Here is a 27,959-nt window from a genome sequence, read left to right as displayed (position 1 = left end):
ACTGAAGGCATTGGCCCTCCTGTCTGGAAAGAAGAAAGTTGGAAGAAAGACATAAAGGAAGCTTAAAATCGTCTAGGGTAAATGCAGATGCATCCAGTATTTTTGTAAATGCTTGAATGTAGATGAGCTTAGAAATTACAAACGAAGGTTGTTAGGACAGAGGGTTGCATAATACATTTCATATCTTGTTACTCTGCATATCTCTTTAGCTGAAATTTAAGTGAGTCGGACATTTTGTGGATGAAGGAATGATTCAGAGAATGAATGATTCAGAGAGGAAATGTAGCTGGAGAGAAGACTCCAACTCTTTAAGGCGGAAATTATGGGTGGAGGACCAGAACGCCTTCCCCAGCAGGACATCGCAGGTGCCCACCCAGGGTGGGCTTGGTCTGAGGGGCGGAGCGGGAAGGATGAGCCATGGACGCCCTGGTAGATGGCTCTTCATGGGTTAAAGCAGGGACCGACACGGCTGCTTTACGTCATCATCTCTCATGTTTGAGGACCCACTGGATGCGCTCAAAATGAGCCATTTCACCTCCTCTTACCTCTTCCGCATCATCAACCTGCTTATTAAGAGTGAAGATCTTTCATTCTTTCTCTTCAGAGGAATTTTGGAGCCTATGGGATTTTGAAAACTGTTGCCTCCGAACATACGGCATATCCCTACGAATCCTAGTAACAGGATGTTTGGTGTTGACACGGGACCTCCTTTTGTGAAACTGACTACGTTCAGGAGGATCCCACTGTGGAGGGGCCCTTGGAACATTGTAAAGTCTTTGGATAATGTCCAGTGTGGACAGGGCTGCGTGGCCTCTACAATGGCCTCTGATGTTTTAGGGGGAGAGCGGCCTTTACTTTTTGATTCTGCAGTTACGATCGCGATAGACTCCAGGACGCAATTCCGCGTATATCCAGATTAGGTTTTTCTTTCTAATTGAGGAGAACTTGGGATTTAAATCCTGCTGGAAGCAACGTTAAGGGCCTGTTTTATGCATTTACTAAATGTTTATGATGAGATGCACTTTAAAGAGAACATTTAGCATTTGCGTAAAACGTCGATACAAAACAAAGGTTTATTATTACAGAGTGGATCTGGAATGAATACTTCCCCGCTTTAAACTCATGAGTGGTGGGGATGTGGGCATGTCCCTTGGCTTTTCCTTGCTTGAATTTTGTCATCTGCAAACAAAGTTGAAATTATTAGATAATCCCTAAAGTGTCTCCTAGAGCTAAACATTTCTGACTCTCTCGTATTAAAGTCTCTAAGACAGTTCCTCTAACAGAGTCCAGGCAGTATGGTTACAAGTATTTCCACCGTTTTTTTTTGTGGGTTTTAGTGATAATATTTTGTAATTAAGAGGCTTGAGTAGATGAGAAACCACACACATGGCATGAAAGGGTTTCTCAACAGAAAATCTGTGTGGCTCAAAGTGGAGAAGCAGGCGTATAAATTTCTCTTGACAGAAAACATGTTACCACACAAGGAAATCATGAAAGACCTCTGAGCAAGCATTGCTTTTTCATAGGCTTGGGAAAATTCCCAAATAATATATTTTTTTTCTAAAATAATTTTTTTCTGGGGTACCCGGGTGGTTCGGTCAGTTAAGGGTCCGACTCTTGACTTCGGCTCAGGTCATGATCTCATGGTTCATGGGTTTGACACCCCGCCCCCCCCCCCCCCCCCACATCGGGCTCACAGCTATCAGCATGGAGCCTACTTTGGCTCCTCTGTCCCTCCTCCCCCCCCCCCGCCTCTCCCCCGCTGGTTCTCTCTCTGAAAATAAATAAACTTCTTTAAAAACTTAAAAGATAAATAGTATTTTCCTTCCAACTTTATTAAAACAAAACAAACAAACAAAAAACCTTTTAAGATCCTAAGCTTCAGAAAGAAGTCTGGTGCGCACCATGTATATTGTTGGTCCATTCATTCAGCCGATGTTAATTCATCATCTTGTATGTGTTAGGTGGTATCCTGGGGGCTGGGGATAGATGGGTGATGGGGAAAGCCCCTGCCATCTGGTACCCCGGCCACTTCTAGAGAAGGCGGTCATGGAAACAAATGATGGATGTTGGGGTCGGTTCTGAGAGCAGGAAAGTACAACGAGCAGGAGCAGAGAAACCCCAGTTGCGGGTTGTGGAAGGCTTTATGGAAAGCTGGATTGCGGGGGCGCCTGGGTGCCTCAGTCAGTTAGGCGTCCGACTTCGGTCCAGGTCATGATCCTGCATTTCGTGGGTTCAAGCCCTGCATCAGGCTGCCCTGTGCTGACAGCTCAGAGCCTGGAGCCTGCTTCAGATTCTGTGTCTCCCTCTCTCTCTGCCCCTCCCCTGCTTGCACCCTGTCTCTCTGTCTCCCAAAAATAAATAAATATTTTTTTTTAAATGTGGATTTCAGTCTGCAGGTAGCAACAAGAGCTGGCATCCCTGCTGCAGGGGACTGCACTGATTGAAAGCCCAGGGATTGGAAGGAGGCACCGAAGACATCGGGAGAAGACTTTGTTTTAATTAAGCAAGGCCGCTCTGGTGGTCCTTAAGGAAGGGTCAGAGTGGGGGAAATGGAAGATCAGGAAGCAGTTAGGAGGTTACTGGGAAAGATTGGGAAGGAAATGGTGAGGGCCTAGGAGAAGTGTGGATGAGCCCGAGGGACAGATGTTTATGCAATTGTGTGTTTGCAGACGAATGGATCATGTAAGGATGGGGAGCCAGAAGAAGAAGGCACATGTGATTGTGGGGGGTTCTAACTTGTGGGTGTTGCTTGGATCACCTCTGAGAAACTCACAAGACGTCACTCAAATGTGACATCTCTGGTTGACTTAGGAAACTCCTTGCCCCTTTGGTGAAACATTTATTTATTTTTAAAGTTTATTTATTTATTTTGAGAGAGAGCAAGTGTGCATTTGGGGGAGGGGCAGAGAAGAGGGGGTGGAGAGGGAATTCCAAGCTGACAGCAGAGCCCAAAATGGGGCTTAATGCCACGAACGGTCGATCGTGACCTGAGCAAAACCAAGAATCTGACGCTCAACCAACTGAGCCACCCAGGCGCCCCTCCTTTGGCGAAACTTTTAAAAAGCTTTTTTTTTTCAACTTTTATTTATTTTTTGGGGGGACAGAGAGAGACAGAGCATGAATGGGGGAGGGGCAGAGAGAGAGGGAGACACAGAATTGGAAACAGGCTCCAGGCTCCGAGCCATCAGCCCAGAGCCTGACGCGGGGCTCGAACTCACGGACCGCGAGATCGTGACCTGGCTGAAGTCGGACGCTTAACCGACTGCGCCACCCAGGCGGCCCTTGGCGAAACTTTTAGAAGCACTGACTTAAAGGGCTCTTGGCCACTGATCTCCTGACAGAGATTAAAAAAAATTTTTTTTTAATGTTTATTTAATTTTGAGAGAGAGAGAGAGAGCACAAGTGGGAAAGGGGCAGAGAGAGAGAGAGGGAGACACAGAATCTGAAACAGGCTGTTAGCACAGAGCTTGACGTGGGACTTGAACTCAGGAACTGTGAAATCATGACTTGAGCCAAAGTCCGACGCTTAACCCACTGAGCCACCCAGGTGCCTCTGCTGACAGATGTTTTAAAACACACATGTGCGTGCACACACTCACTGATGCACACACATATATGTTGATTAAAATTTTCACTAACAAAAAGCACGTGTAGCACGCAACCTACAAATACTAATGAAACATACAGTGCTTTTGACTGTAAATTCCATGCAGCCAATTGATGCTCACAGTATTTTCACTATCTTCTCTTGTGTTCTTAGCTAGACTGCGGGCAGCGAGCAGAGAGTGGTGTCGCCTGCGCTCCCCAGTCTCTGCTCGCGTCTGGGAAAGTGGACCCGCTGCCTCACCTCCCTCACGTACTCTCCCAGAGCGCTGCGGGACACAGGCCTGCTTTGTCAACACTCTCTCCCAGACCACACACCATTCAGTAACTGACCTTGGGTTTTGTTTCCATTCATTCCCCCCCCCACCCCATATCTGAGGTCAGTGACCAGAGTCCAGCACATGAGACCATGTGAGGCGTGTAACTTCCAAAGGGCCCTTGATCCTTGGAACCCCACTTGCGAACCCCTGTCTCCAACAAGCCTCATTCTGCATCAGACTGATGGGCGGGCACACCCACAACCACAGCCACTTTTGTCTGTGAGCGTGTTTATTGTCGCTCTTAAGAGATGTAATTTAACGTGTCCCATAACACACAGCTCTCATCCTACTTGACCTTTCTCTAGCATGTTAAATGGGTGGCTTTTCGGGCTCTTTTTGGAACTTTATCTGACCTTGCCCTCCATGATACTACTTGACCAAGTGTATTTCTTTTTTCAATTTCTCAACCTCCTCTGTTGACTCCTTCGCCTCTGTTCAACCCTCTGTGCTCTCCAGCTTCCCTTTCCTTCTGTACTCTTCCTGGTGTGATTGGCTGCTTTCAGGCTTACTTATCAGCCAACAGGCTGACTGCCGGACCCATACCTCCTGCTCAGCCTGGATCTCTTAATCCCCCACCTCGCACATCCAGCTGCTTTTACAGATGGCTCCCCGCGGGCATCTCTTTGTGCCCTCAAATTTAGATGCCCAAACGAAACTGATTGCCTCCCTTGCTCCAGTGGCCTGTGTTTCCCGCATTCTTCATTTCTAAGATGCAATACCATCTTGGAACCAAGACTATCAGCTGCCCCTGAAATCTGTCCTTTCCGTCTATACCACACGTGTCCAGAAGACCGGCCAGTGCCAGCCCTCGATCCAGTCCCCTCTCTTCCTTCTTCCGGGCTACTTCCCAAATTCAGGCTTTCTTCCCCGCTCTCCCGGATTGTTGCTCCATCCTCCTTGCCCCCCTCCCTGCCTCCAATTAGCCCCTTCCCGGCTCCTCTTCATTCACTAGTTAGAATTCTCCTTCGAGAGCCCAGGTAGGATGTTCAGGCGCCCTCCTCGAGCACTTCTTTTTTTTTTTTAATTTTTTTTTTCAACATTTATTTATTTTTGGGACAGAGAGAGACAGAGCATGAACGGGGGAGGGGCAGAGAGAGAGGGAGACACAGAATCGGAAACAGGCTCCAGGCTCTGAGCCATCAGCCCAGAGCCCAACGCGGGGCTCGAACTCACGGACCTCGAGATCGTGACCTGGCTGAAGTCGGACGCTCAACCGACTGCGCCACCCAGGCGCCCCTACCTCCTCGAGCACTTCTGATGGCGCTTGGCATTGTCCTCGGGATGCAGCCTTAACTCTCAGCATGCCTGTCTCACTGACGCAACCTCAGCTGGGCCTCCGCTGTCCTGGCTACTCGCTTCGTAAACCAAGCTAAATAAGTCCTCCCAACTGCTCACTCACACTGAAAGGTCTGTAATTAAATGACAGAGAAAGGTCAGTCAAAACTCATATAATGGGGATGATTGTTTCTGAGTAACGGTCTTTCTCAACTTTTACTCGTTTTCATTTTCACGGCCTAAGTGACCGTCTCTTGGCTCCTGATACCTGGGTTTGGCTGAGATGATGTCATTGGGACTCCCCTCTGCATGTGCTTCACGTGGTTTGGGGGTGCTGTGTATGTCTGTAGGCATGCCCAGCTGGCTCCACATCTCTCAAGGATAGAGGGGCCCTATTTGCATCGGAAGCTTCTCGGTTTTCTCTGAGGTAAAAAATGAGATCTAGGCTTCATGTTACGGGAGGTCATACGTACACGGTGGCTCCTATATGGGATCTCGTGAGAGGAACAGAATTAGATTATGTGTGGTTTTCAGAGTTGGGGTCCACATTTGATTGCTCCCCCAGGTAGCAACTTCATGGCTTTCATGGCGGGGAGGGGGGAGATTGTTCTGGAAATTTTACGCTCCGTGTCCTTCAGCCGGTTTGTTGCCAGGCCAGACCTGTCTAAAAATGGAAACAGAATATTGGGATGCTTTCTCTCTTCTCAGGCTATCAGTGGTAGCTGTCAGGAATTTGTTACTGTCTCCTAACGCCTTTTAGCATGAGAACAGGCTAAAGGCAGTCCAGGTGGGGGAAGTTAACATTATTACGGGGATGCCAGAGAGGGACCCAAGTCCGGACTATTCATATGTGGAAGGGCGAAAAAGGGGAACAGAATTAAAAAGGAAACCCTTAGAAATATCTAACCACCACGGATCTGCCTTTTTTTGTCTTTCCCTAACCGCGTCTCTTATACACCATTAGGTAGCGAGATTGTAAGTTCTGTGAGTGCAGAAGCAGGACCTTTTCCTTCCTTTGTCCTCTTCGCTGTCCGCCTCCAAGTCATGCCCATAATGGGTGCTCAGAAGCCATTGGCTTTAGCATAGTATCTCTGTGCTCTATCTAGCACAGCTCTTGAGATTGCAAGGATGGGTGCTGATTAAGAAGTGTGTCCTCACCTTAGCATACAGACTGCACTTAATTCTCCTCCATCACTATTCCCGGAGGGAAACTCGAAGGTGAATGTTTGCTTTGCCTTGTTTTTGGAAGGGCGACTTTATAATTTTCTTGGGCTTTTCTAAGAATCCCTCTAATCCCAACACCCCCCCGACCAGCGCTGCTCTCATAGTAGCTGTCCTTCATGCAGCTACTTGCATTTCCTGGGAAGCGTGCCATCTTCCTTTGGTTTGGGCCGTGGAGGCTCCACACTTTCAGCATTCAGAGGGAGGCAGAGGGTGGAGGACAGGAGGACACCAGAGCTTTCTGTTTGTTCTCTGGCCGCTTGTGTTTGGAGGGAATCTAAAAGTAGCTAGATCTCATCATTGTGATATCATAGCATTACAGGGTACTAGCCCTTTGGGGAAATGGACTTTCCCTAAAGTCAGTGACTAGTTAATGGCACAATTCTAGAGTCTGTATTTTTCCACCCCCACCCCCCCCCCCCCCCACCGTTTCTGTGGAGGAATCTGGAAAGCTCTCATCTGAAAGTGTGTCCTGACCTCGTGAAGTATCAGCCTCAAGGTTACATATGTTAAAGAAATGCAGTCCGTTTTCCCCAGGTGCTGGATTCTGGTGAGCAAACTGACTCTGAATTCCTCAAACCACTTCTACAGAGCAAAGAAAAACCAGTCAGACTAATGTTAATCATGGGAGCCTATTACAATGATATATAACTTGTCATAACACATTATAATATTGCAGCAGGTATATTTAACCCACAGAACATTCTCTGGGGGCCCTTAACTCCCTTTAAAATCGTGTTCTAAGTCTCTGTAGCAAGACGAAGTTTCCGAGACCGGTGACGCGGCCACCCCACGATGGACCAAGCCAAATGCTAGGAGAATCCTTTTTGGAAAACCCTGCCCTGTATCCCCGGGCTTAAAAGTATGTTTGGTTTTGTCAGCACCTCCAAACGGGAAGTTGAGATTTGAGGGAAAACCTTTGGTGGCTGTGCACTAAGCTTTCCCTAGAGTCGGAGTCTCGGTCGTCATGGGAACCGCACTGCTACCCCATTTATTAATGGAGGCTCGGTGAACTTCCGGAGGTACTCTTGCCCCGTCCTGCAAATTCATTCTAGAAAAATGCAGGTTGACTCTTCAGATATTTCTCTGTCACGTCTCAGGCATTCGTTCCTGGAGCCTCACGAGCTCCAGAGAATGGCCTGTGTTTGTGTGCAGTTTCAGAACCACTGGTTTTTATCTGGCAAGGGTGCGTGAAGGCCGTTTCCTTTCATGCTTAGATCGTGTTACTGCCTGCCTGCCTTGTTCAATAAGCAATTTTTTTTTTTTATGCCGCCTTTACGAATTATGTGGATTTAAAATAAGGGAAGAGGGAATGGAAAAATTCAGTAATCAAATACATCTAAAACCTTGATAGTGGCTTTAGGAGACTCAGATGTTTCTGAGCCTTTTCTAACTTTTAAAATTCTAAACTTTGTCCTTTATCCAAAGTGAAAGGTTTCTTTCTTCCCACTTCAGTAAAGCACTTTCAGAGAATGCCTCAGACAAATGGCCTTAAAGTAAGTCTAATTTCACTAAACTAACTCTCCCCTGCCAGGCATATATTAACAGTATTGGAAGTTGCCTCCAGAATTTTTTTTTTTTTTTTTTAAGCTAATTGTTTATCTGGGAGGATGGAAATGGTGGTTTTAAGCCTTTAAGTCATTCATCATGCCTGGCAGCCTCTATTGTCTCATTGTTGAGTCTCAGCCAAGTGAGACTCCTCCTTGGTCTTGGGAGGGAGGTCCACAGATCTGGTTTTGCCAAATCTGTGTTCTGAGTCTGAGCCCTACTCTAAGGGAAGGTAATGCCGGCAGACTCCTAGGTCCCCTCAGCTTGGGGAAATGGGGACCCACTTTCTTATGTCATAGGAAAGTTTGGAAGTCACTCTCTGTTCAACGTAGAAGTGACGGCACTTACTTCATCTGTTCTTCCCGATGTCTCCGCATTACTGTTAGTTTTAAGTGCATTTTTGTAGACGTAATAAAATATTGTTTACAGTGAGCTACAAAGTAAGTAATTACAATGTGGCAAATGAAATTCAATCTAGCTTTGTCGTGGTTTTTTGAATTTTAATTAAACCAGTCTTAGAGTAAATTATAAATGCCGCTGCTTTTGTTGTGACAAGTGACATTGGCAAAATATTAATCTAATGGATAGTTATTCACAGAAGTTAATGTCTTCTCCCGTCTGCAGGCTTTGGGTGTTTGTTTTTGTTTTAATTTTCAGTTTATGCTTTAAAAAATCCAGAGTAGAGAATAAAGTTTTAAAAACCACATGAAATAAGAACTCCATGTATGGAATATTCCATCACTGATATCTTGCCAGCCACAATTGCAAATGTCTCATTTATGGCACTGAAAACTTTTTTTTTTTTTTAAGCCAGATGTCTCTGTGGTCACTTTTTTGGTATCGTGAAAGCTGGGATAAATAACCAACTGTTGACTACAAAGCCGTAATATTAAAGGAATAATCAGCCCGTGTTCCTATTAGATCATTTTCCTTTTATTGTATTTTGTAAATTACCTTGTGGTGTTGCTTAAAAGCTGCATTTTGTTGGTTGCGTGTCCCTTTAATAGCTAAATTATCCAAGTTATTTTCTTAGGAGATTCTCTTAACTTGCATTTATAATTATCTGTAAAGAATGTATGTATTTTGAGTATATTAAATATTCAAAAGTTAATCTTTCTTTCTGTCGGTTTATGTGCTTCTCTCCACCCTGGCCTAAAGCTTTTCTTACGTTTTAACACTCTGATTTCTAAAACGAATGTGAAAAATTTAATGACAAGATCTTTACACTAGTCCTGCAGGAGTTTTTAATATGATGAATTTCAGTCCAAGGGTGAGATCTTTACACATTGTTTATCTCTTTTCACCCTTCAAAGCTGACTTAGATCCCAAAAGTTAGAGTAAAATCAATTTCACCCCATAGTTTTTTCCCTCCAGCGTGCTAGACATTCCCATAGGAAAAGTAGAGCCAATTATCCCCGCGCGCGTGCATGTGTGTGAGGATGATAAAATCACATCATTGAGTCAGTTTCCAAATACGGTTGTAGCCTGTATTTTTTATCCAGGGATTACATTGTTGCCCCACCACCGCCATCATTAGATCGTGGGGGGCAAGGGTAGAGAAGGTGCGAGACGGTTGGCTGTAGACATCCAAATATGACAGCAGAGAGTAATCTCTGCAACAATATGGCAGCGGAGCATGTGCTGACTTTAGAGTGCCAGATCAACCCCAATATTTTTTCAGGGAGGCTAAATCTCTTGTAACTGCTCAATTGGATTTGTCGCTGAATGAAGTATCAGCTGCTGTTGGACAAGGCCATAAAAGCCAGCCGGCTGGCCCTTTGTAGGCAGGGCTTACCCAACGATTGATATGTTTTAGCACTTTTGGGATTATTGTGATTAAGAGGAAACCATTCTGAATGAGAGAGAAAAGAGGGTAAGGATGCACAGCCCACAGCTGGTGAGCAGCATGTGTTTGCTGCCGAGGAAGTCACCATTATGGCTTTCTCCGGGATCCTGCCCTGATTGACGGGTATGAAATCTTTATACGAAGAATCAGTGTCCCGGTTTCCTCCAGCGGCAGCTCTCCTTGCAGGGCGATGGGTATTTGGAATGTTGTGGACTCGAGCATCCTGAATGCTTTCAAAGCCCTCGGGCGCGCATGCTCACACGCCCACAGTGCCTGAACGCATTGGTCTGCGCGCACCCGAGTTAACTGAGTTAACGTGTAGGGATTTCAGGAATAACAACAGAGTGTCCTCTTTCATTTCCCAGACCCAAAGCTCTGTGACAGCCGTTAAAAATACCCCTCCATGTAGTTTGTGCCCGAGTCGTTTGTATGGGTGCGACGGCGACATGGAAACGGCACAGCCAGTGGATTTGTAAACTCGAGCACCTGGCTGGGGGTTTCTTTAAGTACAGGAACCTTGCCTTGTCTTTTTAGAACAGGTTTGTTTTCGAGAACCACCTGCTCCCCGGAGCAATAGAGCTCTTGCACGGGTCTTGCACTGGCCAAGGCAAGCCCCTGTGGAGGGCAGATTGGAGTTTGAGGCTGCCCAGTGTTTGTGGTTGTGCATGGAGTCCGGTCGCCTCTCTGGCCATCCCGGGGAGACCGTGCCCGGTTCATGATCAGAGTTTGCTCGGCATCCCGCACAGGAAAGAGGCCGGCTTGCCAGGTCCTGCAGAGTGTCTTTCCAAGCCTGTGAAAAGCACGAATCATCCAGCAGTAGAGCATGCTTACAGCTGGCCCTTTGCTAGCTTTGATCTGCGAATCAGGCCGCTCCATGAATGCCCTTATTGTCATGTTATGTGTACACAGTGTGTGAATTATTGAAAATAGGGAGGCCTGAGCCTCATCTGGTAGAGATTACAGTGCAGGCATGCTGGGCGAAGGTCTGTAATTGAAAATCCCCAGATGCTGTTTATTTGGCCTTTGTCACATGACCTGCTGCAGGAAGATTGTCGGAACAAAATGTTGCCTGCATGGAGAGTGGAGCCGACCCTCCCCCACCCCGAGAGTCTCCGCAGGCTCAGTCTGTACACAGCTTAAACACCTGCCCAGAGGATTTTTAAAGGCTTAAAATAGATTCGCTCATAGCATTTAAATAGAGGGCATCTTGCTTGTTGGTTTAAACTGCTTAAGCGGTTGTTGACTTGTGGAACCTTCTATCCACACAAGGGTTTGCTGGATAATTTCACTCTGAGATATCTTTGCAAAGCAACCTTCAAGGCTAGAGCCATGTAAGCAGAAGTAGTTTGGGCTCTGCCTTTTCTTAAAATCAAACTTGAGTGTGGTGAATGAGCTTGCAGATGAGGCCACGTTGACTGTGTATGTGTTCCTTGTCTTGAAAAATACTGTGGCTACCCAGAATATGGCTAGCTAGTTCATCTGTGTTTTATCCAGTTCATCCTTACCAATTCTACCAATGAAAAAGTTGGGAGGTTTCTTAGAACGTGTGTTTTTCTCTGTTGGATACTGAACGTTATATACTCTTTGTAGGTGGTGGATTGAGGCCGGATGGTAAATCGGAACTTGATCACGGGAATGAAAAGCGTTGTCATTTTGAAGAAGGGAGGGCTGTGGGTTTCGCAGGTGCTTTCTGCCAGGGAATAAAGTAACCCCTCCCCATCCCTTTGCCCTCCCCAGTATCTATCTCAGTTGTGATTATGGGTGCCTCGTACGTTTCTTAGAGCTTGGGAAGAGGAAAGGTTCTTGGGTATTTGCCACTCTCAGCATTCACCTGGACTGTGAGTTCCTCGAAGGCAGGAGCCACTGTCGTGTTCTCTTTATATCCCAGATATCTGCCAGCACGGTGATTTTCTGTCCTGCCAGCTCTGTCTTCCTCCCTTTCTTCCCGCCTCTTGGAAGAAAACATTCAGTCACCACCTCCTGTGTGCCGTCATGACAGTTGTTCAAATATTTTTCCTTTCAAGATGGGGCTAAAATCAGCAGTGGTGCTATCATGAAGTAGCACATTCTCAGTACTGTGCTGGGAGTTGGGGGTTCGGGGAGACTGGGGGTAGGAGGTGTCCCCTGCCTTCAGGAAGCTGATAATTTGTCAAAGAAGGTAAGTGGAAACACCCACAAGCAGCGTGCAGTATGGTAAGCCCCGTGCTGGACGCACACCTAAAGTCTGCTGAGCGGAAGGGGCAGAGCAGGCTAACGGGCAGGGAACTGGGAAGTGCCATGTGATCTGGGTTTTGGTAACTCAGAAATAAGCCTTCAGCAGATTTGGACGGGATGGTGGGGGGGGGGGGGGGGGGGAGGGGAGGGGAGGTCATTCACACAAAAGGAATAGAACCCAACATGACATGACAGTATGTGTAGAGAGTGACAGGAAAAAAGGCAAAAAAGAAGACAAAACAAAAAACGTGGGTTTGTGTATGTAACATTTTAATTTTTTACAGGGAGCATATACTGCATATCACCTGGGTAATTTGAAATTTTTAAAGGAGAATAAAAGGGGGTTGACTCTCCTGAATGTGAAACTCGACCAAGAGAGGTATTCTGGTGTGCTTGTTCACGATCTCACGTAGAAAGCCCAGTGCGTAGGCCACTGTTTTCTCCTTAATGATCGGCCCGTGTGTTGCTGCCTTTGGCTGCTCTTGGTTTTGCGACCAGTCGAATGTGGCCGGCGCAGCTGCGTGAATGACAGAGCGTGGCAACCACGGGAGAAAACGTCTGGATTTTTATCTCAGACTGTTCTTTAGTTGTCCCTCTCATCCTCATAATGCCCTGCTTTTATTGCTGTTGTATGGCTTTCTGCCTCAGTTTCCCTCCTGTACTCGAAGCCCCTCGAGGGCAGAGAATATGTACTGTTCCAGTGGATCTCCCACACTGCTCCTGCAATGCTTCGTGCGACGCCTTTTGTATAGAAAGTATTCAGCAGATGGTCGTCAAGCAAGGGAGGGGAGTGCATCGGGGCTGGATTAGGAAGGACTCGAAAGCAGAAGGACGGGTTGAGTTTTACCCTGTGTTGTAGGTGGTGGATGGAGGACGTTAAGTGGTGTACATTCAGTCCACTTCACGGCCGGGTTGTGCCCCCTTCTAGTAAGATTGTGTTCTCACTAAGCGCCTAGTAGTGGCCTTGTGAGAAGTTAACTTACTGGGGTATCGAGGCTATCTTCAGAGCAGTCGGTCCAAAGTCAAGGCGTCATGAGGGTGGAGTCAGAGCCCGACTCCCCCACTTAGCAGTTTGGCGACTTGGGTGGGTTTCTGAGCATTTTGAGCATCAGTCAGCATCCACAAACTGGGAACAAGGTAGGTGCGAGGGTGACGCACACGAGCGAATAAGCACAGCGGGCTACGCGGCCCTGGCGCACAGTAGGTCTTCAGCACACGCTGTTGTCCACCTCGCTCCCACCTCATTGCATCTCTACCCACCACACAGTAGGTTTTTCGTTTCGCTTAGCCCTCAGATTAATATGTCCTCAGTTTGAGTGCAGTTTTTAAAATGTCCTTTATGATCATGGTTTCCATGTTATTTTTAAAAGAATTCCCGAGTGCCTGGGCATTTAGAATCCTCTTTATTTAGCATGTTTCCTAAGCAGCGGGCAGTCCCACGTGAGTGTCCCTTCGACTGAGTGCATGGGTAACGTGCCTCTGTACGGCAGCCGCCTAGTAGCTACAGAAGTTTCTTGCTTTATTCTTCTAGTGACGGTTGTATTTGCACTAAGAACTAACTTCTGGAAATCCGGCGGGGGACGTGCTATTTAATGCGATGCCGCCAGCCTGTTCATAAAGATAATTTTACAATCTGCCACGGATTACAAGAATTTTGGCCGCGCTTCGCCCTTGGCAAAAACCTAATTCCCGCTATCTTATTCAATGAACAATCCATTCTAAATTAAAAGATTATTATAGCAAGTAAGTAGCCTGCATGATGCCCCGTTAACGTTAAGATATCCTAATAAAGGGCTCCGTTTACTTGGAAACAATTTCTGTGGCCACATCCTTTTGACAGGTTAGCGTGCGGTCAAGATGTCCAGAACGGTTTCAGTGCCGCGTGGCAGAGCTGCTCGGTGTTAAGATCCCAGAAAGTAGAAGCGTTGTAGGTTTATACAAGATGCTGTGTGGCATGGCGCTCTGGACAGAGAAACCTCACATACGCGTTGCAAGCGATGAAAGCAATATAAACCAAGTGCAGTGACACTGCATAATAGTTCCAGGACCATTTAAGATCACTTTGAGGGGTGAGACCCTTCCCCTGTCATTGCTAATGCATGCAACAATCCTCCCGAGTAGATACTTCATCCCCATTTCACAGGTGAGGAAATAAGGCTCCAGAGAAGTTAAGCAAGCCGCCCCGACTCACACAGCTTATAAGTACAAGTCCAACTTCCCCAGCAAGACTGCAAGTCCTGTTTCGGAATCAAAAACAAAAACAAGTCTGCAGCGTTGCCACCATTAAAGATTCTCCATGAAAAACCAACAGTTTTTGGCACTTCACATGTGTGGATTTCACACTTCTTTAAAGGCCAAATAATTAATAAATAAACAGAGTGTTCTTAGCAAAGTTTTTCATTAACAAGACTCTCCTGGGTTAATGTTGAGATTAGCTTTCTTTTGGACCAGGTCCATATTCCTGTGGCATTTCGAGGTCGGTGTGAGTAGGAAGGGGAGAGGAGGAAAGGGGCATGTGCTGGTCCCCCTTGTGCCGAGTCAAGAGAGCAGAACGAGGGTCTGGAAAACTTTGCTGCCTGTCATTGCAGTAGTCGTAACTGTAAAGGGGCTTACGGGTTTCAGGTGATACTGTTGGTGCTGCCCACTTTATACGATCTTTTTCTAGATCATTTTTTCTCTGTTGTAGGAGACCTCACTCGTTCATTTATTAAAGACATTTACTGAGTACCTACTTAATAGGTGCCGGATCTACAGTCAGAACTAGATAGATTGTTTCTATGGAGCAGTCATAGCCCTAGACGGGGAATGAATAGTCCCCTAGATGAGTAATCCTCGTGTAGAGCAGCAGGGGGTATGCTGGGCATATGAGAAAATGACTCACTCTGGATGGGTCCCAGAAGACCTTAGGGAGGAAATACTTCAGTTGGGGCTTACAGGGATGAGTAGGAGTTTGCAGGCAAAGGAGAAGGGAAAGAACATATGGTCTGTGCAAAGGCATAGAGGTACGGAAAAGCATGATAGTGACCTTGGGAAGTCTCCAAAGTTCTTTGTGCTAGAATAGAGAAGCCGTCTACAGAAATGGGCTAGTAGGCCTGGGTACGGGCTAAGGAGTGTGTGTTTTTCTTACAGTGGCCAGGGACGTGTGGATGTGAGAAAGCAACATAATCAGATGTGGCTTTGAAAGAAAAGGCAGATGCCCCAAAGACGACTGAAGATTTTCCCTGAGAGCCTGTGGTAGGGGGTCTGTTTAGGTTGCCGTCAAGGGCAACAAGCATGGGTTCCATTCAATCCCATATGCACCTATATTCAATCCCGTCTACACCTTGAGCGTGTATAGACACAGACCCTACCTTTAAGGAGCTTATGGTCTGTTACACAAGGAGTCTTACTAGAGCCAGAATGTGGGCCGTGCCTTGACACAGGCAGAAGTAAGGCATCGTGGGCCCAGAGCAAAATGGTGATTCTCTGCTACGTTCCCGGCCAGCACCAAGCCATGCTGAGCGATGTGTTTATAACGCACGCTATCTATCTTCTGTTACCAGTTTGCTCTGTTGCGCTGTGGTCTTTCCCAGACGCTGGTCTGTGAGGTGAGCTCCAGGCTCCTGACTCTCTGGCTCACTCTTCACATGTTCCCTGCCTTGTGCGTGTTTCAGACGGGGTTTCGTGGAGGACACCCCCTCCGAGCTGGGCCTGGAAGGATTTTTTTGATGGGTCGTCCTAACCGTGAGCAAAACCTCCGAATGGCAGGACGGTTCAGGGAACTGAAAGCTACATTGTGCGTTTGGATGGTGGCAGAATGGATTCAGGCGATGGTGGAGGTGGTATGTCATGAGAACGCAAAGTTAGGGCCAGATGGTGGAACAGCATTGAATACTTTACTGCGGTGGTTTGACCTTTAGACTGTAGGCAGTCGGCCATTAAGGTCTTAAAGCAGTGGCGTGGCTAAGCCAGAGCTGTGCTTTATAGGTAGCCGTGGACAGGATGGACTAGGCAGAACAGGGGTGTAAAGTCCAGCTATTCATTCGAGAATTTAAAAGGTGATCATCCAGCATCTCTTTACCGCTTCGCAGAGAATGCACCACCAGAGACGCTTACTTCATTCATATTTATTTTCCTTCTAGACATAATTACAGCAAGGATTTCTCTCCAATGTAGAAGGACTGTGTTCCATACAAAGCATTGGGCGGTTTTACTTGCTTGCCTCTTTGGCCCTTGTAGTCTACTCCGAGTGTGCAGTCTGTCAGCTGTCCCGCTGAGAGGAAGGACAAGACGGCGTTTTATGGGGGCCATCCCTTGATAATGTTATCAGCTGCCGTTGACTGGTAGGAGCTCCTAGAAGTGGGATTTGAGTTCTCTCCAGGCCTTTTGAAGGGGTGCGAGGAGTCAGTGCCGACTTGCCAGAGGTTAACATAGCCGTCCTCTGTATTCTTTCTGCTATGGCGATTGCTTTTAAGCCCCTGAGTGGAATGTAGACACAGGTTCTTTAAGGGACTTGCCAATGTTCACCTCCTGAAGGCCATCAGTCCACCCTGTAAACCTTTAGATTGGGAACACACAGCACCAACCCCTCACAACCCAGAACAGGCTGTCCGGCCCTTTCTGGTGATTTTCCACATTGGTGCTGGTTTTTGGTCAATGATTTATATCAGGGATTAACCGAGACACTGAACTTCCTCATTGGGAGTGCTCTGGGGTTGGTTCAGATGCTGTTTTTTGTTTTTTGGTTTTTTTTTTTTGGTGACCCTTCCTTTATCCCCAAGCTTAGCTTTGTACCCTCCTCCCATTCTGGTTGTCCATCCCTGCAATTCAGTCGTTCATCAGCGTGTACTTACTCTTGAGGACCTGCTGTGTGCTCGACCCCAGGGGTACAGTGATGCACAGACCCCAGTGTGTGGCTGGTGCTCCTGTGGAACTTCCTGACTGGCAAAGTGGGAGGGGCAGGCATTTATCACGGAAGCATTCGGATACGTGGGCCGCGTCAGCTGTGGTGCACGAGAGGCACAGGCCCGGGCCGGGCGACTGGACTCCGTTGTCATGAGGGTCCTTCACAGGTGTAGGTTCCTTGAAGGCAGTGGCATCTTCATCCCCCCTGTGATGCTGGCATATTGCTTGTGCTCTGCAGGTGCCATCAGTTGTCTGACTAGACGGTGACTGACCAGCTTCAGTAGGCCTCCTTTTCCTCCCCGTGTTGCTGGTGCAATGGCAGCCATGTGGAAAACAAGGTTAATTGTTAACTCCTCCCAGGTTAGTTAATAAAGACCCTTGACTGCCTCCTCTGGCAGTGTTCATCCCTACAGACTCCCCATAGATTCAGGAAGAGTGTGTGTCCCTTGGTGCCCACATCGTCCCCTACACTTGTGCTTTTTGGTGTTGACTTTCAAGGCGTAAGAGAATTTTTCCTTGAGAGGAACCTCAGCTGACAGGGAAAAAAAAAGGGGGCCGGGGGGGGGGATTCGTGGCTGCGAAGTATTTTTACCACCACCTTAGAGAATCTTGCCCGAGAAAGTACTTCGTAAACCGTCTCTCTGTAGGGCGCCGCTCCTGTGTCGGAGGACAGAGCCACGTCCCGCGGTCTCGTCACCTTGCGGAAGGCGTCTTCTTTGCTTCTTTCCACTGGGACATCTTTCCCCTTTCTGTGTTCACTGTATGTTGATGATCCCGTGTCATGGTGCATTGATCACAGGGAGGTAGCAGCCCTGCTTCTGCCCTGTCAGTGACTCATTCCACAAACGCTGAGCTGCCTGGGAGGGGGAAGCAGAGAAAAGATGAGTACCATTGGTTCTTATTTTCAGCGACTTCTGGTTGGAGCCATGGCATGTACCGAAACGATAGAATATAAGGCAGAAAGGATATGAACCAGCAGCAAAGAGGCCCAAGTCAGAGGCTGTGGATGTTTAAGAAAAACGGAGGCCTCTTCTATCCAGAAGGCTCACGAAGGACGAGGCATTTGAAAGATGAGCAGAATCCAGATGTGCAGAAAAGAGTCAGGGCAGTACAGGGAAAAGCAGTTGTGCGTGCAGGTACAGAGCTTGGAAGGCTCTAGGTGTTAACAGGGAAGCTTCTGGTAGCCAGTAGGGCCATTGAGCTGAGTTAGGGTTTGTGAGGGGCCGTGGAAGGAGGCCCTGAGGTCGCCACCATAGCATCAGTGTCTATTTGATACGGCTTCGTTCTAGCAGTCTGGAGAAGTTGGAGTTTCCTTTCTGATTTTCTACGTGGTTAAGAGACGTGGGCGATCCTCAGGTATCCCTCCCAGCAAGGAGAGGGCCAGTGTGCAGTGACCAGAGCCCCTGCCCTGCCCCTGGGGTGGTCAGCCCTCCCCTGGTGTGAGTTTGCCTCTGAACCCCGACTACAGCCATTAAGAGGAGGTTCCGTGCCTTACTTCTTTCTTTGTGGCTCCCTGCCTCCGTTCAATTACAAAGTGGCTCTTACGCTGTGAAAGCCCAGTGTCTCTGGGCTACAATTTCTAGCCACACACCCTGCATTTGCTGGGCCTCAAACATGACCTTGAGGCCACATCCCATCACACACCCAGCCCACAACAACGTTAACCAGTCTTCTGTCTGGGCAAGGCAAGCCCCGTGCAGACTCCTCGCCTTTCAGCTGGAGTCTTGCTCCCTGTTGTCCCTTTTAGCGGGAGATTGCACGGCCATCCGGGGCACGGGAGCAGCGATGATGGCTCACTTTCAACGCTGTTATGTGCTTTAAGAGAAAGGAAGAATAAATAAAGGCTGGATTGCGGTGCCTGGTGAGGATCACGGTAGGAAAGTGACGAGTCGGGCTTTGTCTGTCTTTGCTGCTGCCCGCTGCCTGTGGGAAAAGCAAGGGCAGCCACAGCTGCCGAGCCTCAGGCTTAAAGAAGCAAGGGGCTGTAGGTGTCTAACGGACAATTTTATGCCCCAGAGTAGCTATAGTATAATGACACTTAGTGGTGCAGTGTGACATTGGCACTGAGCTCTATAAGCTATCACAAATATTGATAGAGAAGTGTGAAGGTGAGGCGTGAATGCTGTGGGCGCTGACTATCGGGTCAGAAACTCTTGGGCCCAGAAAGGAAGTGTGGGGCAGTCAAGGGAGCTTCAGGGCCGGCAGGTGTGGTTTTGTGGGGTTCCACGTTCCTGCTTCTGTGTGTGAGGAAATGCCGCTCTTCCGTGTGGCATGGCCTTCCTCCCATGCCCCTCCATTCCGTCTTAGCACTTCAGTTAACGATACTCACATTGAAGTCTTAGGAAAAGTGTTCCCATGCCTGCGGAAACCACTACCACACGAAATGCAACCGCAGCAATAAGATAAGAGCTCGGCGGATGGGCAGAGGAACGGAAAGGCATGTCGAAGCAAGTATAGAAAAAGCGAAGGAGGTGGGTACGTACGTAGTGTGTGCGGTGAGATTCTGCAAAAAAGAAAAAAAAATTCTGTACGTCTGAAATTTTTCATAATAAAACGTGGGAGAAAGTATCATCTGTCCTTAAAAGCCTACATGATGTTCCGGTACTTTGGGGACAGCTTTCTAGACTTCCTAAATTACTGTGTCCGATTGTCCGTGTATGTCATCAGACCCTCTTCCATGGCGGTAGTCCTAGTGTGACCCTTGGAGCTGGTTGGCGCTTTTATCTTAGCTTTTGTGTTGGCCAGCGACCTCCTTGTGGGCAGGCAGTCTGTCTTCTCTTTATATCCCTGATGCACCAGGCAGGCATCGTAGAAGGCGCAAAGAGGTGGCCCCCACCTGCCAGTAGGATTCGTTTAGGAATGTCACGCATGCTTAACGTTGCCATTACCTTTATTGATAAAGTCCTGTTTGTGACGTAAGGTTACTGGACCACTGTGTGTGCGTGTGTGTGTGTGCGCGCGCGCACGTGCATGCGCACACACACACTCGCGAGTGTTTTAGAAGAAAGAGAAAAATTAGGGTTGACCTTTCCAATTCCCAGCATGCTGATCACGACTGCAAAACAAGACTATGCTGTGTGACCCGAGGCCGGCTGCCGGTTACATCGGTGATTGTGGGTGCCCAAGCTCCCAGTCCTTGGCAAGGGAATCCTGGATCATATGGATCCACCCCATTTGGAAAGCCGTACTATAGAAATATATATAAATAGGGCTCAGATGTTCTTGTCAAGGTCACTGACCAAGATCCATTCAGAACCTTGTTGATTTCCCCAAAATGTGTACAACCCCGGGGTGCCTAATAGATACTCCACGGTCATTTGGAATGTCATCCTTGTTTCCACAATGGTAGGCATATTTTAATTCTGGGCAGATTTAGAATTGAAAACGGAAGATTTTAACAGAATCAAAGCTATAGTGTTAATATTTGACTCAGAGGATTTATACATATTTGATGTTTCAAGTAATTATTTAAAATAATTTGGCCCGTGCCACAGGTGAGCCTTTATTTCCAAATTAAAATGTGCAGTGAGGTAGTTGGTTTAGACTTGATTTGGGGGAGGGTTGAAGTCTTACTAGAATTGTAAGCAGTATTAGAGCATTTAAGATAATTCATTAGGTTTCTAAGAGTTGTTTAAGGGAAGGTTTTGGAAATTCAGTCAAACAATTCTAATAATTAAAAGAATTAAATATATTCTAAGTTAAATACCCGGTTTTAAACGTTTAAAGGACTTTCAATTAGCTTTGTAAAATGGAGCAAACATTATTTGAATGGCCCTTTGAAAGTGATTATAAAAATTATAAGATATGTAAGTTGAGCTTAAAACTTAAGGATGAACTAGATAGAGTGTTCACATCTGTTTTTGTTTGTTTGTTTGTTTGTTTGTTTTATGTTTACTTTTGAGAGAGAGAGAGAGAAAGCCTGAGTGGGAAGGGGCAGAGAGAGAGGGAGACACAGAATCCAGAGCAGGCTCCAGGCTCTGAGCTGTCAGCACAGAGCCCGATGCAGGGCTCGAACTCACAAACCACAAGATCATGACCTGAGCCAAAGTTGGTCATTTAACTTACCGAGCCACCCAGGCGCCCCTTGTTTTTTAAATAAATGAATAAAATATCCATTTTTAAAAACCAGGTAAGCCCAAATAGTGTTTCTGCGTACAAAGCTGCCCGCATGGTGATTAAAAAATTCACACAAAATAAAGTGATTAACAAACACTGTACTTACTAGATCAGGTGGGTGCTCAGAGTGAGTTGAATCTGAATTTAAAAGTCGAATCAGGGGCGCCTGGGTGGCGCAGTCGGTTAAGCGTCCGACTTCAGCCAGGTCACGATCTCGCGGTCCGTGAGTTCGAGTCCCGCGTCGGGCTCTGGGCTCATGGCTCGGAGCCTGGGGCCTGTTTCCGATTCTGTGTCTCCCTCTCTCTCTGCCCCTCCCCCGTTCATGCTCTGTCTCTCTCTGTCCCAAAAATAAATAAACGTTGAAAAAAAAAAAATTAAAAAAAAAAAAAAAGTCGAATCAGCGGTACCCCTTGTGAAGGCAAGAAACACACAGAAACCTCAAGTTAATTACCCTTCACGGCTTCAAACATGGTATGAAAGAAGGAACGCGCAGGGTTTCGAAAGGTGATCTTACTTACGCAAAGAACAGGGACGTGAGAGTCACAACAAGCTTCAGTGAAATGGTGGCTGTCGCGTAGTGCTCTGCGCATGCTAGGTGCTCAGCGAGGCCCTGCTGTAGAGAGGGTAATGTTGAGAAGTTTGATTTGACATCATTTAGCTCCGACGGGTATCGTTCGCACAGACCGCAGGGTTGTGTACGGTCAAATGTGGCTGACCTGGATGTTCATCTCCCCGCGGGACCACATGCCATAGGCAATCAGTTATGGAGGTTACGTGTCACACAAGTCACACAACTGCGTCTGCTTTCACAGAAGACGGGTATGGGGGCAGGGCACGTTCCTGCCATCTAGACAAGGTTCGGGTGAAATTGCATGTAATATAGAACCCTGGATTTATTTTGTTCTGGCCACTCAGACAGCCCTAAACAGGGCTCACAGTGAGGCCCTGGGTTGGAGGATGCTTGGCTCGTCTGCAGACATTGTCATTTAGGTCTGGCTTCTGGTAATGAGGCACTCCTGGCCGGGCTGTGCTGTCAGCGAGCCTTTGAGACAAATTGCAAAATCTGTACAACCATTTGAGAGATGGAGAAGCAGACCCGAGGACCCTACAGGGGATATTGGTAGTTCTCAAAAGTTTGAAACAGAATGCTCAGAGAAGCAGTTTGAACCTGAATTTAGAGGTCCTTTTCCTGTGGTTAAAGCGTAAGTTCAGACAAGAATGAGGATGTGAGAGGATCCTGACGGGCTGGAATGATAAACTTAATCTAACAGGATGAAATGCAGTAGCAATAAATGTAAGCTTCTGTATTTGGATCTGAAAAATCCCAACTGTGCACGAAAAGACTGGGCACAGAGGTAGAGAGATATATCTGAGGAGTAGTCTATATGAAAAAGACCTCTAGGAGTTCAAGTGACGTAAATTGACAGTTTATTGTGGGTCCCCAAAATCAAATGCAGTCTTAGGCTGCATTAACAGAAGTAGGGTATTTAGGATGAGGGAGGTGATAGACTCATTCTGCTGCGGACTTGTCACAGGAAGAGCGCCACTACGGTTCTGGGCTCCAGCCTATGAAAGGAAATTAGATAAAGGATGCTCACCGGATGGCTGTGGTAGTGTTCCAAAAGCTGCCACAGGTAACAGGAACAGAGGAAGTTTGGCCTAGGTACAACTCCAGGAAGACCTGAAAGTTGTTAATATCTGAGAGTCAGTCACATGCATATAGCCTCGTTCATGTGAAGAGGAACAAGGAGAACCTGGGGATGAAAGTTCTAAGAAGCTCCAAATAAGGAGGGTCTTTTTTGTGTGTGTGTGTGTGTGGTTTTTTTTTTTTTTTTTTCCTTTGAGAGAGAGTATGTGTGAGCAGGGGAAAGGGGCAGAGGGAGAGAAAGAGGGGGAGGGGGGGAGAGAGACAGAGAGAGAGAGAGAATGAATGAATGAATGAATGAATGAATGAATCTCGAGCAGGCTCCATGCTCAGTGCAGAACCCCACATACGACTTGATCCCATGATCCTGGGATCAAGTGACTTGAGTTGAAATCAAGAGTCAGACACTCAACTGACTGAGCCACCCAGGCGCCCCTTTTCATTCTTAAATATGGTTTAAGATAAAGTGGACTGCTTCCTTAATTCTGTAAGTGCTTGGTTACGTTTATAAGACTCTAGGCTTCTAGCGGTAGGAGCAGATGACCCAAAGGAATCTCCCAGCCCCAGGATCCCACAATTCCTTTGCCTTCCAGTGGTGACCCTGATCTGCATGGTCCTAACACAGACATGCACGGACAGAGCCATGATGACAGGAACCTTCTAGGCAGTGCCGAGGGAGTCTTCAGAATCCTCAGACGAGCTTTCCACAAGGACACTCTTGGGTTGATCCTCATTAGGGCTGCCAGTTTTTTACTGTGCCAGGGGAGATCTGGGGGGGGTGCGGTCCCTCTCTGTCGCCAGAGGCTGTGTTATTGTCTCATTGGTTCTTTCTGTGTGCCCAGCAGTGTGTCGGGTGCCGGGGAGGCTTTTGGGGAACAGACAGAGCTCTTGTCTTGTCTGAAGAGGTTCAGTTATGCAGAATGTCTGCAAAGTAAGGCAGCACAAACGAATTCTACAACCAGCTCTACAGCTAACAAATGTGGTTAACTGAACGAGAGGGCTTTTATTTCATGTAGTGTTATTAATACCTTTCCCCACTTAGCGTCAGGGACACATCCTCCCTTGACATTATAGTTCTTCGAAGTCAGATTACCTGTCTGACATCTCCGTCTCCTGGTGGGGTAAAGCCGGGATATTTTGCTTATTCTTGTAGGCATTTTCTTTCCCTTACAGGTTATAAAGCTTTGAGGTAGTTAAGTCATTTCTTTTTCTTTTTCATGAACATGATCTCGTGTATAGTTAGTTACTAGGACAGTAACATCTTTCGGGAATGTCGTTAGCCCCTTGTTGTAGGGTTTCTGTGGTCACAGCAGGTCAGTCTCCGGTGGCTCTCATGACTCTAACTGGAGTGAACTAGGGATGGAAACGTGGGTGCAGCGAAATGGGCATGGAAACTTAGACGGAAACAGATTTGTGGATTCCCGCGCAAAGCCTTGTGTTTGTTGCTCGTACAGGTTGACCACCTCTTTAGGCACAAACGTGTAAAGAAACAAAAAGGCACATTTCTACCCTCAGTTGCTGATCCTAGTAATTAAATGCCCTTCATCCTAATTTCCCCTAGCAAATATTTTTGCAAACAATCGTACTGTTTTATTTTTCTGGCATGAATAGATATACAGCTCCAACTTTGAAAATTTTTTGTTCTAACTTCTTAGCTTTCAGAGGCTTTTTTTTTCCTTTTTTTAAGTAACCCATCTTATTGTAAATTCTTCTTTCTTTCAGGTAGGAATGAATTGATAGCCAGATACATCAAACTCAGGACAGGCAAGACGAGGACCAGAAAACAGGTAAAATAACGTACCTGGACACTGTGCATGTCAGCGAATGGCCCGACGAGGCATTTTGGCTGCACTGGCTGGCTGTGCTTTGGCTCCTAGGAGCCCCCAACTTGAGTTCCCTGTAAGGACGTCAGTATTGGAGGTGTTTCCAATTGGCTCAGTTTTCACTGTTCATCATTTCAGTGACCCTTTACGATGTGGTCTCCAGAGTTCTTTTTATACACACATGGGAAAGTCTCACTGCCAAGGACAGTGTATGCACTGGTCTGGTACTGTACTTTAATACTTCTGTTTCTTTCCCGAACTGCGCATCTGTAAACGCTACAGACGCTGCAGGTGCAAGTACACTTGGAAGTCACGAAATTTTGAGATTTTGCGCATTGTAAAATCCTGGAACAATTCTGCATTAGTCATCATTTCGATGCAAAAGTAACACTGGCAGCCATGACTGTTGGCCTGAACATAATACTGAATGATGTGCGTCCAGGGAACTGTTGCTCCTTAAGCTATGGCTTTTTGTCAGTAGCTGCTGTGACTGAAATGAAGTTATAACTTAAATACCTTTGTGCAGAGTAGCGTCAGGAATTTTCCTCTGCCCTTTGTCAGGGCTCTGGCTCTCTCCCCGTTCCTTCTGACGTAAAGCGGTCCAAATCTCTGACCCAGTTCAGAACCGGAATGGATGAGCAATTCGTGTTTAGCTAAAAACGGAGAAAGAAAGAGAGAAAGGCAAAGGGGGGAAGAGCCTCGAACAAACCTCATGGGTGAGCTGTTAACAGAGCACAATTATTTTTTAATATTGACCTATGCTGATCTCTCTGGCACGGATTTTGAAAACTATCATCGTACCAAAAGGCAAGCTTAACTGTGGATCTCGTTAAGTATGAGCGGCAGACTCCGGTTCTCTGCTCAGCGATGAGTTGTTTTCATGAGTGTTTATGACGGGGAGAGCTTTTCTCCAGGAATGTTACATGTGCCCCCGCCAGGAGCCCGACTGCTGAGTCAGCACAGAGGGCCGTGGCTTCCTGCCAGGGCTCAGAGGCAGGGCACTGTCTGTTCGGTGCATGCTCCCCCCACCCTGTGACAGTGGACTGTGGCCCTAGGCAAGTCAGAGAATCATGTAAGAACAAAATTAGGGGGAGAACAAGTAAAAGCAGGAGCCGGATGGAGGGGTGACGATGATGGGGGAGTTCCCGCTTCTCTGTACTTTAAAAAAAAAAAAAGGCAACTTGCAAACAAAAATCATTGAAACTCAAAGATAAAGCTAAAGATAAAAGGATCTTTTGTTACCATCAATCCTGTTTTTATAGTCAGTATAGTGTTCGAAATGGAATAACTGCCTCTCAGTCCGAGTTGCTGAACTTTTCAATGGAGGGTTCTAAATTTCCGAAATAGATCCGGTTCCCAGCATACTGAAAGCGGTGGACCTGGGCTATCTCTCTGCTGGGTCTGTGAGCCCTAGTCCCGCGCCCAACCCCTTCACCGGGGACTCTTCTAAATTTAACCAAATGTAACCCACTGAAAGAGATGCAAATTTGTTTACCCAGTGGAATCATTGTGTTTCCGAAGCTGGGCTTGGCTTGGTTTCCAACACCCCGGCATCCTGGGGATGTTTTTAGGCAGCAGTTGGTGATACCTCTCCAATGTGAATTTGTTGTTCAGCAAATCGTGTGGTTTTCAACCCAGATTTTTAGCAGGATGGCTGGCTGGCTGTATTCACACTTTTCGCTTTGTAATAATATGCAAATCCACTTCACGCCCAGTCAGTACCCAAAAGAGTGGAAGGATTGAAGGAAGATATTTATAAGGGGGGGGGGGGGGGAAAAAAACCCCTCTGCTGACTGGGTCTGTCCATTTCTCTGTGAGATCTCATTTACATGTCGGTATTATTTTAACATTTGCTACAGAATCCAGAGCTCTTAATGAGATCAGAATATAACCGACAGCTTCGGCTTTTTGATTCTGCAGAATGTGCTAATTTATGGATGGTCTCTTCTAAATTGAGAAGGAGGGATTTTCCCTCCTGATCCTGAGAAGCTATAAATATTTTCATTTACCTCTAGCCCCACCTTTTAAATTTCATCAAGAAAACAACTCCACTCTCCCCCTCTCATCCCGTGCCCGTGATTTCTCCCTGGTGAGAAAACTAAAAGCAGCCTAACTTTCATCCTGAATCAAGTCACTGCAGTGATGACCCAGTCTGAAAAGCTTAGAGCAGCGCTGGGGGCTTGGTGTCTGGCTGGGACTGTGTATTTCCTAACTGCAGAGCTTTGTTGAGATGCAAATAACCTTCCCCCAACCCCCACCCCAAAACCCTCCCAAGGAGTAGCGATTTTATATTTGATTTCCTTTTTTTGTTTTGTTTTGTTTTGTTTTGTTTCCCCTCATAAACCCGAACAATGTAGGTGTCTAGTCATATACAGGTCTTAGCAAGAAAGAAAGTTCGAGAAATTCAAGCCGCCATTAAGGTACGTCTGGCTTGCCCAGTTGTAGGGGGCTTTTCATCTCCATGGTTACAGGCTTTTCCTTTGTTTTCCTCCCTTCCCCTACCCTGCAGGTGTCTAGTCACATTCAGGTTCTTGCCAGAAGGAAATCTCGTGATTTTCATTCCAAGCTAAAGGTATGCGCTTTCCTGCTTTTTGGCTTGTGGTTGCTATGCATCTCACTTCCTGTTTTCCATGGTGACTGGTGAATGCCTGGTGCTGGGATTCTCGTAACCTAGTTTCCTCGCATGTGAGAGCTGTTTACATTTCTTTGTGTCTAATCTCTGTTTCTGTACTAGCCTCACATTAAGCTTAGTGTGTGTGTGTGTGTGTGTGTGTGTGTGTGTGTGTGTGTCCCTAATAACAATGCAAATGCAGCAGAAAGCTGGTCTTGATAACTTTTCAGCTCAGAAACATGATTTTTTTTTTAACCTTCAAATGTCCACCAAACAGCCCTGGGCTGGGAGAGGAAAAAAAGTCCAGAGACACAAAGTTAGTGTAGAAATTGTAAAAAAAAAAAAAAAAAAAAAAAAGTAATAAAGTAAAATAAAATGCATCACTTCTAGAGTAGTTCTCATGATTACTTTAAAAAATATTTAGAAGTCATTTTTTTGTACTTGTTATATATTTTAGAGAATACTTATGAGAAATATGTCTTTTCATGTAATTTTTCAAGTATCCTTTCAAAACAGACAGTATTTTTTGCCAGATTTCTTCCACGTTGCTCAATATTGTTTTTTAAGGGTACAGCTCTGTTATTAAAAAAGAAATTTGAGGTGAGGCCTTTAAAAAAATCTCAAGAGATGGGAAGGCTCTTAATCAAATCCGTGTTTGCAGTTCCATTTCTACTTGAGTTTACTTTAATTGTTTTTTACATGTGTCTCATTTTCTAGTCTCTGAAAATATATTTCACAGCAAAAATGGAGGCATTGAGATTTTTAAAATGCAAGTTCTCCGTATTTTCTCCCCTTCCAAAATTTGTAGTAAAAGATAAGTGACTTTTTCTTTCCATAATGCCCCATTTTA

General features: G+C 46.5%; 1 protein-coding gene and 2 long non-coding RNA genes across 12 annotated transcripts in view; 1 reads left to right on the top strand and 2 right to left on the bottom strand.

Annotated features, from left to right (window-relative positions):
* Positions 1-27,959, top strand: part of TEAD1 (TEA domain transcription factor 1) — a 269,913-nt gene that overhangs the window by 168,215 nt on the left and 73,739 nt on the right. For 4 of the 10 annotated variants that reach the window (XM_040456839.1, XM_040456831.1, XM_040456829.1 and 1 more), the window contains exons 3-5: positions 24,398-24,462; positions 26,856-26,918; positions 27,008-27,070. In XM_040456839.1, coding sequence (XP_040312773.1) covers positions 24,398-24,462; positions 26,856-26,918; positions 27,008-27,070 — 191 coding nt within the window. The remainder of the gene's footprint in view (positions 1-24,397; positions 24,463-26,855; positions 26,919-27,007; positions 27,071-27,959) is intronic. The other 6 variants (XM_040456835.1, XM_040456833.1, XM_040456834.1 and 3 more) reach the window with 3 other exon arrangements.
* On the bottom strand, positions 16,122-17,445 carry LOC121018200 (uncharacterized). Its single transcript, XR_005785075.1, has 2 exons — positions 16,863-17,445; positions 16,122-16,487 (listed from the first exon to the last, which is right to left on the bottom strand). It is a non-coding gene; the product is annotated as an uncharacterized LOC121018200 (long non-coding RNA).
* Positions 21,429-24,686, bottom strand: LOC121018201 (uncharacterized). Its single transcript, XR_005785076.1, has 4 exons — positions 24,477-24,686; positions 22,629-22,711; positions 21,549-21,643; positions 21,429-21,439 (listed from the first exon to the last, which is right to left on the bottom strand). It is a non-coding gene; the product is annotated as an uncharacterized LOC121018201 (long non-coding RNA).

Source organism: Herpailurus yagouaroundi, unplaced genomic scaffold, assembly GCF_014898765.1.
Source record: "Herpailurus yagouaroundi ecotype Mexico unplaced genomic scaffold, PumYag 218, whole genome shotgun sequence".
NCBI lineage: Eukaryota > Metazoa > Chordata > Mammalia > Carnivora > Felidae > Herpailurus > Herpailurus yagouaroundi.
The sequence above is the reverse complement of the archived record's forward strand: the minus strand, read 5'-3'. Positions and strand labels throughout refer to the sequence as shown.